Below are 10,036 nucleotides of genomic sequence, written 5' to 3' on the forward strand. Positions count from 1 at the left end.
ACTACCTACCATAACCTGTTTGTAGTTAAGTATTTAATGTTCAGACCATCTTTTGTGGTTATTTTAGGTCTTTGAGTTTGTACAACCGCCATGCAGGCCTTCCCTGAACTAATCAGGTTAGAATATGACCCCTTTCGTCCACACCACCACAAACACCCAGGTCCACCAATTTGTGGGAATTTGGGCTTTTAAATTCCACATGATGTTCCTGTGTTGCATGGAGGAAATTTCTAATTTTAAAATGTTCAGGTAAAGTCTTACTCTCATCAGTTTCACATGACATTGTACAATGGCATTTCCGGGAAAACGATGAAGACACAGAGGAGGGAGGTTTCCAGTCCCACAGGCCTGTGGGGAAGAGGGTGTCGGTGCCTCCCCAGGGCTCAGCCACACTCACTGCTGCTCTCTGCAGTGCAGAGGGGGCAGGAGAGGCCCCCATGCGCAGGCCTCCCTGAGGCCAGAGTCAGGTGGGCCACTCCTTCCTCCTTTCTGATTGAGCATCACTGCCGAGTCCGCCTACACACAGGGAAGAGTGTTCTCCAGGAGGCTCAGGCGTCACTAGCAGACAAGGAACCCTCACTCACAGCCCACAGCCACACCATGAGAAACAGACAGGGTTGGGGGGAGGGGGAGGGGGGCTGCAGGGAGCATGCCATTGCCCAGAGCCCAACCTGTTTAGAGAAGGAGATCTTACCTAGGGACTGGGGGACACTCGGTGCTGAAGGGCACGATTGTGGGGAACTGACAGGAATTGGTCCTAAAGGAACCTGTGGCCACTGTCACTAATCCTGGGACAGGCGTCCACAGCACAAGGCCAGCTGCTGACCAGGTCCCCTCTCCAGGCCCGAGTCTCAGACTCACTCAGGGCTGCTACAGACCTACAAGAACTCCACAGGACTCCAATGTGTGGTGCTCAAGCTTTATTGCAGACGCTGCCAGCGAGCTCTCAGAGAGAGTGGTGTGAAAACATCCAAGGTGCACTCACCCTGGATATGGGACAGGATCCCTGCAGCCTCTCAGAAGTGTGGGCTTGAGCTCTGAGAGCGGGTTATGGTGACTTTTTTTTAGGTGTTTCTTCATGTTGCCTGAGCTGTACAGTGGTTGGTAGGCTGACTTGCTGTTTAGTTTTTAACTTGCACTTCAGTGACTGTAGTGGTCTCGATAACTCTTACATTAGTGGCTACGCCGAAGAGGATTGCGGCTATGAGGGCAAGAAAGCGACCAAAAGTGACTCTCAAATACAGCATTGACATAGGATTTATCCTCACTGACCGAGTTCTTCTTGGAGGGGATCCACTGTCCACACTCCCTCCGGCACCGTAGTTTATGCACAGGGGAGGGTCCCAGCCTATATGGCAATGGCAGCTCCCTTGGTTGTTGCACACACCCCTGTAGTTGCATTTGGAAGGGGGGCAGTTGTAGTTTATTTCTTCTATGGAAGAATTGCAGGAGCCCTTATAACAGAAGGTGTTAGCACGACAGGGAGTACCAGTTCTCACCAAACCAACGTCGGTTACTCCTGCTCCACGGTGTGCATCCAGTCCAAAACACCAGGTGTCTCCAATGAGAGACTGATGGAAACTCACATGTTCCTGCATCCGAGGCATATGAGTGATGTTCGCACACTGTAGGCGTGCACACATATGGTCTTCCCAATAACAACGGGTTGGATTGAACACATGAGAAATTTTACAGTGTCCGAATCGGGTTCCCTCCCTATTAATTTGGTAGCACTTTTTTGGAGCATTCAGGGCGCCTTCCCCAAAGATCTCCTTGCAGTGCATACTGCGGTCGGTACAATTACCATGATAGCAGTAGCCGTCCTCGGTGCACGGGGTTCCATCTTGGAGATAAAAATTCTCGGGGCACCTCGCGTCCTTCCCCATGCAGTACTCCGGAAGGTCACAGATGTTCTGGATCGGCCTGCAGAGCGTCCCCGCAGGCGTGTAGGTGCAGTTTGTGCAGCACGTTTCTCTGTTACAGATGCTTCCAGGCGTGAAGTAGCAGTTGATTTTACAGCAGGGGTTGCTATAGCACTCCTTGAAGGACCCACAGTCACACTGCTCTATATCTTCCACCTCAGAGTTTCCACATCGAGTGACTGTCAGGCTTTTGTTTACATGGACAAATTCATTTAAGTAGAGGCATTCTGCACGGTTAGCACTATAGGAGTTTTGTAGGTATACCACGGAGCAGTTGCTAAAGGCATCTGTCAACACAGGGTACCTGTTCATGATGCAGGTGGTCCTTCGCTGGCAAACACAAGACTTTTCATCAAAATCCAGACCCATTGTCCTCGCAACTTGCTGGGTGGCTATAACCGCCAGCAATAATATATGTCTGTACAGGTGACCCACATAGATCAGACTCCTGGCTGAGCACAAACTGTTCCCAACGGGATTAAAATTAAGTTCATGGGGTTCATCTTTCAGCATCATTAAGCCTGTATAGGGCTTAAATGGAATATAAATATTGGCCTGATAATTCTGAGCAAACGGACCTTGGGGCACCGCAAAGTTGTTCATATTGGCTGGATCCCTCTGATTATAAATGACCATGATGCTGATGTAGTACCTTATGTCAAGGCCTCGGAACATGGAGTCCATTAAACTCCCTAGATATACTAGGAATTTGATGTTTTCTGATATATTTCTGTACAGAGTATAAATGGAATTGGAACTCATGAGGCAGGCTTTCATGTTTCCTCTGTGGGATGAATAGAGCTTACTGCTGACCCTGGAGGCTGCACTGGTGTTTACTTTGGAGAGCAGCGGGTACCTCTCAGCCTTGTGTCCCAGACTGGACATGGGTCCTATGGCATTGGTGTCGGCTACGATCTGAGAAACGATGTGCTCAAACCTCTGGGAATCCTTGAGGGGTTTGATTTCATAGGCAAGGTCGTCCACCTTCAGGATGCCTTCCAGGCCCCCATAGCACGTGTCCACGGTGACCATGGAGAGAGGGACGCCCTCCAGGTAGCCCAGGTAGTAACAGTCGAGAGGGACAAAGGGGTAGTCCACCTGCAAGGCCCCCTGGTCATCCTGAGTCATCATCACCAGCTGTCCGGGCCAAAAGAGTCTCTTGCGCCGCATGTGGAGGACGTGTGTCTGGCCCCCAAACCTCAGGCTGTAGGAGAGCCAGCCTGCTGCCTGCATGGCTTTGCTGTGGTGCAGCTCCTTCCTGGGAATCACCACCTCGGAGGAGATGTAGCGCCAGGAGGGACGACCTTGAGAACACTGGGTGGGAGCCAGCAGCACCCAGAGCCCAAGCAGCAAGAGGGGCGTCCTCAGGGTGATGGGGCCCCCTGCCAGCCTCATGCCCATGGTGGGGGAGAACTGTCGATGGGAACGGAGAGAGGGAGGGTCCTCAGTGAAGCCTGGTCCCCACCATCTGCTGTGGCCACTTTCTGCCAAGAGGATAGTGACAGAAAACCCACCCTGGCTGGGTCAGCTGAGGTAACAATGACAGGGCGTGGCAGTGGGTGGGGCTGGGCATGCATCCAGCTGGGGTGGAGGTGGGGGAGGTGAGAGGCAGGTCTGAATGCTAAGGTGGAAATAAGAGAGAAGGAAGCAGGGCCCTGTCTCCCCTGCACACCTCAGGCTTCCCTCTAGCGACCTGCACACATGCTGTGTAGTTTCAGCAGTTAAGGTCCCTACAAACCCGTTGGCTCTGTGAGCCTGCGTCACTTCCCAAGGGTCACTGTTTTCCTTGTTATGGGGCTGCTTCTCCCTGTGCCTCTGGCAGGCCAGCTGGGCTTTGTTAATTTTACCCTCATAGGTGTTAAAAGGCTTTAAATTGTAACTATATGTGTCTTCTTCTGGTTTGCAGCTAATTAGTTTCCAACCCTGAGCTCTTGCTGATTGCTGCTTGGAAGCTCTTTGGGGCCTAGTGAGGGAAGCGTCTCCCAGTCTCTACCTGAGGCTTCCTGGATGAGCTTTTCCTTTTCCTCCTCCAGCTGGTGACGATGACGGGAAGGACTTCTGGCCCAGAGGGAGCCATGGGGTTGTTCCCTGGAGTCCTTCCCTGTGATTCTCTCCTGGCCTTTGAGTGATGCTTCGTCTGCACGTGCTGATCAGCTCTTCCCTGAAGACACGGCAGGCCTCTTCGGGTGTCTGACGGGAGATGTTATGGAATGTGGGATTTATGAAATCGGCACAGAAGTGACAGTCGGACACTGTGAGGTTTGGGAAAGAGCCTTTAATTAAAGCAGTGCTGCTGGTTCAGGGGACTCTAAGATCCAGATCCTGAACCGCCTGGACAATGAGATTTTCTCTACATATATTGAAGGGGTTAGAAAAAAAAAAAAAAAAAAACAGGGAAAAGAAGTATTTATTGTGCTTATCAGACATCTTTTTTTTTTTAATTAAATCTTTATTGTTCAGATTATTACATTTGTTCCTCTTTTTTCCCCCCATAACTCCCCTCCTTCCAGCTCCCACCCCACCCTCCACCCTCACTCCCCACCCACTGTGTTCATCCATAGGTGCATGATTTTTGTCCAGTCACTTCCCGCATCACCCACACCCCTTTTCCCCCCAAGAATAGTCAGTCTATTCCCTTTCTATGTCCCTGATTCTATTATAATCACCAGTTCATTCTGTACATCAGGTTATTTATTCACTTGATTCTTAGATTCATTTGTTGATAGATGCATGTTTGCTGTTCATAATTTGTATCTTTACCTTTTTCTTCTTCTTCCTCTTCTTAAAGGATACCTTTCAGCATTTCATATAATACTGGTTTGGCGGTGATGAACTCCTTTAGCTTTTCCTTATCTGTGAAGCTCTTTATCTGACCTTCAATTCTGAATGATAGCTTTGCTGGATAAAGTAATCTTGGTTGTAGGTTCTTGGTATTCAGCACTTTGAATATTTCTTGCCATTCCCTTCTGGCCTGCAAAGTTTCTGTTGAGAAATCAGCTGACAGTCGTATGGGTATTCCCTTGTAGGTAATTGAGCCTCTTTCTCTTGCTGCTTTTAAGATTTTCTCTTTGTCTTTTGCTCTTGGCATTTTAATGATGATGTGTCTTGGTGTGGTCCTCTTTGGATTCCTTTTGTTTGGGGTTCTCTGCGCTTCTTGGACCTGTAAGTCCATTTCTTTCTCCAGGTGGGGGAAGTTTTCTGCCATTATTTCTTGAAATAGGTTTTCAATATCTTGCTGTCTCTCATCTTCTGGCACTCCAATAATTCTGATATTAGACCGCTTAAAGCTGTCCCAGAGGCTCCTTACACTATCTTCACACTTTCGGATTCTTTTTTCATTTTGCTTTTCCAATTGGGTGTTTTTTGTCGAATCTTTGGTTTGATTATTGTACTCCTCTGGTCTGCTATTGGGTATAATATTCTTTATTTCAGTCCGTGTATGCTTACATTCTAATTTCTTTATCGTAGCATCGAGGGTCTCATTAGTTTTCGTGAGGCTCTGCACAAATTTATGGCAAGCCCTCAAAATTGCTATTCTTAGCTCCATATCCTCCATTTCTGTCATGTTTTTTTGTCTCCGCATCTTTTATGCTTTCTTGGTGCACCCCCTTGTGGTCTCTGTGCGCAGTCTTGTTCTAGCCAAGCCTTAATTGTTGTAGTTAACACTAGAGGGATTTGACCGCCAGGCCGACTGGCTATAGGAATCAGCTGTATGGAAAACGTCTGCCTTCTGGGGAGGCGCTAATCCAGCCTTTGCCTGAGGCTATCGGCAAATGGCTGTGCGCAGGGTTTGGGCGGGGCGGGATCAACAGGGCGGGCGGAGGGAGCAGTTATGGCCACGCTCAGTCCCGTTCCCAGAGGCTCTCTTCTCAGAACCCCGGCAGCCGCTGCAAACCTCGGAGAGAAAGCTGCCCTCAGGTTCCAACTGATGCCGGATAATCCGGCTTCTCCCGTTTGAGTCTGGGTCCCTAGAGACTCGCCCGGATCTGGAGCCCAGAGTCTGAGACTCACTCCCGACAGAAAACGACAACCGCGCCCTCAGCCACCAGCCCGCTTTTCGCGCGCACCTCGGTACCTTTGTATTTTCCACACTGCGCCGCCTCTGAGCCTCGATTTGCTGTTCTCTTTCCTTCTAGTTGTAGAGTCTCTCTTCAGCCAGCCTTCCTGTGGTTCTGGGTGATGTCCGTTCAGTCTTTTAGTTGTATTTTTGAAATGGTTGTTTGCGGCAGCGGTCTCCGGTGTTTACCTACGCCGCCATCTTGGTCTCCTCTTATCAGACATCTTGTAGAAAGCTTGCAGCCTTGAGCACAGCATAGCTCAGATAACCAGCAGACACCTGGCATGGGAGGAACTAAGGACAGACCAAACCCGTCTCCCACCTTCTTTCACAAATGAAGTTAATTACAGATAGCAAGAGAGTGCAGTAGAAAGCAGGTTACTGGGACTAATTCAGATTGCTAGCCACCCCAAACTATCTCATTTTCCCTATCATGTGAACCAGTATTTTACACGTTTTTATCCAATTGTGCAGTGTCTTTAGGAGAGGATGGGAAATTCACTCACAGGTCGCTATAAGAATTGATCATTGTTCTCCAGCTCAGGGTGGTAATTGCCCTTTTGTTAAAGGCTACAGTCACTTTTTGAGCATAACGTGGTCACAGGTGTATTTCCGAGGCTATACATTGAGTTCTCTGCTGCCCACATTGCTTTTCCACTGCAAGACTTCTGAGTCCTCCCACAGTGCTCACCTGCCCCTCATACTGCGATGCTGACAGACTCCTTCACCTCCTCTTCAGTTTCCACATAGGGTGGCATGTGGATACCTGAGCTGTCAAAGTCTAAATACATTCACCCTCCCTCTTGGATGCTGTGGACAGGCTGAGAGAGTCTATCACTTCACGATTGTGCAGCAGGAGACATGAGGTGTGGAGGCTGCAGGGTGCCAGCACCCACGGAGACCCCGGTGGAGGGAGTAGCACCCGGCCTTTCAGCAGGCTCTGATCTCCAGGAAGGGTGTCTTGGCTGGATGAATGCTGGCAGCAAGAATGAAAAATGCCAGGTCTGTGAGATCTGGTACATGCCATGCCCTGGAAAGCCAGTAGAAACACCTTCTGCAACAGAATTTGGCTCCTCTGAGATGTGCCTGTGTCCCTGAGAAGTACAGCTACAAAGGAATTTGCGACTGAAAAGAAACTGCCCTTTCCATGGAGGCTGGGACCTTTCAGGGTGCCACACCAGGGTGCCCGTGGGAGTGTCAGTAGTGGCACCCCCAGGGAGAATGTGGTCATTGACCCGAAGCCAGCCACCAATCCTGTGTCTGTGTCTAAGAGGCACTCTTCAGTGGTGGCCACAAAAGCACGTCTACCCGGACCCCAACGTGAGGAAGTGAGGTGCTCTGAGCCTGGATGGATACTTTCAGCCCTCCAGTGCTGGACAACTAAGGCAGTACAGGGAGTATGTGTCCCTCCAAGCCTGTGGGTAGGATGGCCTTGGCCAGAAACCTCTGAGGCACTCACCCAGGACCATCGTGCCTACACCAAAGGTAACAAAATCTCAGACTTATGCCAAAACAATTTCTTTTATTTTTTTTTATTGTTTTATTGCTTAAAGTATTACAAAGACTATTACATATGTCTCCTTTTTTCCTGCCCTTGACAATTCCCTGGCCTCCCCTACCAACCTAGTGTCTTATGTCCATTGCTTATGCTTATATGCATGCATACAAGTCCTTCGGTTGATCTCTTACTAACCCCCCCACCACCCCCTAAACCCTCCCCGGCCTTCCTGCTGTAGTTTGACAGTCTGTTCAGGTTGCTCTGCCTCTGTATCTATTTTTGTTCATAAGTTTATAATGGTCTTTATTATCTATAAACTAGAGGCCCGGTGCACAAAAATTTGTGCACTCGGGGGGGAAAGGGGGGTCCCTCAGCCCGGCCTGTGCCCTCTCGCAGTCTGGGACCCTTCGGGAGATAACAATCTGCTGGCTTAGGCCTGCTCCTGGGCGGCAGAGGGCAGGCCCAATCCCTAGGTGCAGCCCCTGGTCGGGCTCAGAGCAGGACTGATTGGGGAGTTGGGGCGCCAGCCCCTGTTATGCACAGAGCAGGGCGGATTGGGAGGTTGTGATGCCACCCTCAGTCATGCTCAGGGTAGGGCTGATTGGGGGGTTGGGGCACTGCCCCCTATCACACTCAAGGCAGGGTCGATGGGGAGGTTGCGGCACCACCCCCTGTGATGCACAGAGCAGGGCCAATCAGGGGTTGGGGCGCTGCCCCCTGTCACTCACAGAGCAGGGCCAATCAGGGGGTTGGGGAGCTCCCCCGTCACATGCAGAGTAGGGCCGATAGGGGAGTTAGGGCACCACCCCCTGTCACACACAGAGCAGGGCGGATCAGGGGGTTGGGGCGCCACCACTGTCACACTCAGGGCAGGGCCGATGGCGAGGTTATGGCTGTACCCCGTCACAGACAGAGCAGGGCCCATGGAGGGGGGGAGGGTTGGGGTGCCACCCCCTGTCACACACAGAGCAGGGCCGATCAGGGGGTTGGGGCGCCGCACCTTGTCATGCTGATCTGGTGCCAGGAGACCTCTCGGCTCCGCTGATCCCGGTGCTGGGATGCATATTACCCTTTTACTATATAAGATAGAGGCCTGGGGGCCGGCTGGTTTGCCCTGAAGGGTGTCCTGGATCAGGGTGGGGGTCCCCACTGGGGTGCCTGGCCAGCCTGGGTGAGGGGATGATGGCTGTTTGCAGCTGTTCACACACCCTTCAGGGTGGGGGTCACCACTGGGGTGCCTGGCCAGTCTGGGTGAGGAGCTGAGGGCTGCTTTCAGGCTGGCGGTTTTGACTGAAGCTCCCAACCGCTCCTTTTTTTCTTTTTTTTTTTTCTTCTGAGCCAGCTTTAGCTCTGGCTCTAGCTCTGAGGCTTCCGCTGCTGGTTTGTTTGCCGTTCTGTAATCGAAAGAATGTATAACTTCAGCTCTGAGATCCCGGCCAGCTATATTTGTTACAAAGTTTCAAACTGCCAGCTCAGAGGCCTGCAAGTCAGGCGGGGAACGTTGGAGTCTGCAGTCACGGGAGCAAGCAAGCCTCATGTTCGCTTCCAGCTGCCTGGCTGCCGGCCACCATCTTGGCTGACAGTTAATTTGCATAAGGATATGCTGATTAGCCAATGGGAAGGGTAGCGGTCGTACGCTAATACCATTTTTCTCTTTTATTAGTGTAGATGAGTGAGATCATGTGGTATTTTTCCTTCATTGACTGGCTTATTTCACTTACAATAATGCTGAAGCATTTTCTTCACTGATACAGCTCCTAGGGCATTGTAAACTAAAGAGAAAAAAAAAAACAAAACAAATGGGCTACATAAAAATAAAAAGCTTCTGCACAGCAAAAGAAACCATCAACAAAACAACAAGAAAACCCACTGCGTGGGAGAACATATTTACCAATGTTATCACCAATAAGGGTTTAATCTCCATCAATTACAGGGAACTCATACAACTTAAAAAAAGGAGGATTGCCGAAACCGGTTTGGCTCAGTGGATAGAGCGTCGGCCTGCGGACTGAGAGGTCCCAGGTTCGATTCCGGTCAAGGGCATGTACCTGGGTTGCGGGCACATCCCCAGTGGGAGATGTGCAGGAGGCAGCTGATCAATGTTTCTCTCTCATCGATGTTTCTAACTCTCTATCTCTCTCCCTTCCTCTCTGTAAAAAATCAATAAAATATATTTAAAAAAAAAAAAAAAAAAAAAAAAAAAAAATAAAAAAAGGAGGATAAACAATCCAAAAAAAAAATGGGCAAAGGACCTAAATAAACACTTTTCTTTTTTTTCTTTTTTTTTTCTTTTTTGCTGGTGAAATCTCAGTTTATTAGTGCGTTTGGTAAAATAGACACTTTTCAAAAGAGGACATTCAGAAAGTCAAGAGACATATGAAAAAACGCACAAAGTCACTAATCATCTGAGAGATGAAAATCAAAACAACAATGAAGTACCATCTCACACTTGTCAGAATGGCTATCATCAACAAACGACAAGTGCTAGTGAGGATGCAAAGAAAAAGGAACACTCATGCACTGCTGGTGGGAATGCAGACTGGTGAACAGTATGGAGTT

General features: G+C 49.7%; 1 protein-coding gene across 1 annotated transcript; it reads right to left on the bottom strand.

Moving 5' to 3' along the window:
• Positions 1 to 1,121: 1,121 nt before the first annotated feature.
• On the bottom strand, positions 1,122 to 3,317 carry LOC138999233 (disintegrin and metalloproteinase domain-containing protein 21-like). The gene has a single exon (XM_070401328.1). The coding sequence runs from the start codon at positions 3,315 to 3,317 to the stop codon at positions 1,122 to 1,124; it is 2,196 nt and encodes a 731-aa protein (XP_070257429.1).
• Positions 3,318 to 10,036: the final 6,719 nt, after the last annotated feature.

This window comes from Myotis yumanensis, unplaced genomic scaffold (assembly GCF_028538775.1).
Source record: "Myotis yumanensis isolate MYYU_CA2020_CCGP unplaced genomic scaffold, mMyoYum1.0.hap1 SCAF_1, whole genome shotgun sequence".
NCBI classification, from domain to species: Eukaryota; Metazoa; Chordata; class Mammalia; order Chiroptera; family Vespertilionidae; genus Myotis; species Myotis yumanensis.

Coding starts and splice junctions, on each gene's coding strand:
- LOC138999233 (XM_070401328.1), bottom strand. CDS start 3,317: ATGAGGCTGGCAGGGGGCCCCATCACCCTGAGGACGCCCCTCTTGCTG.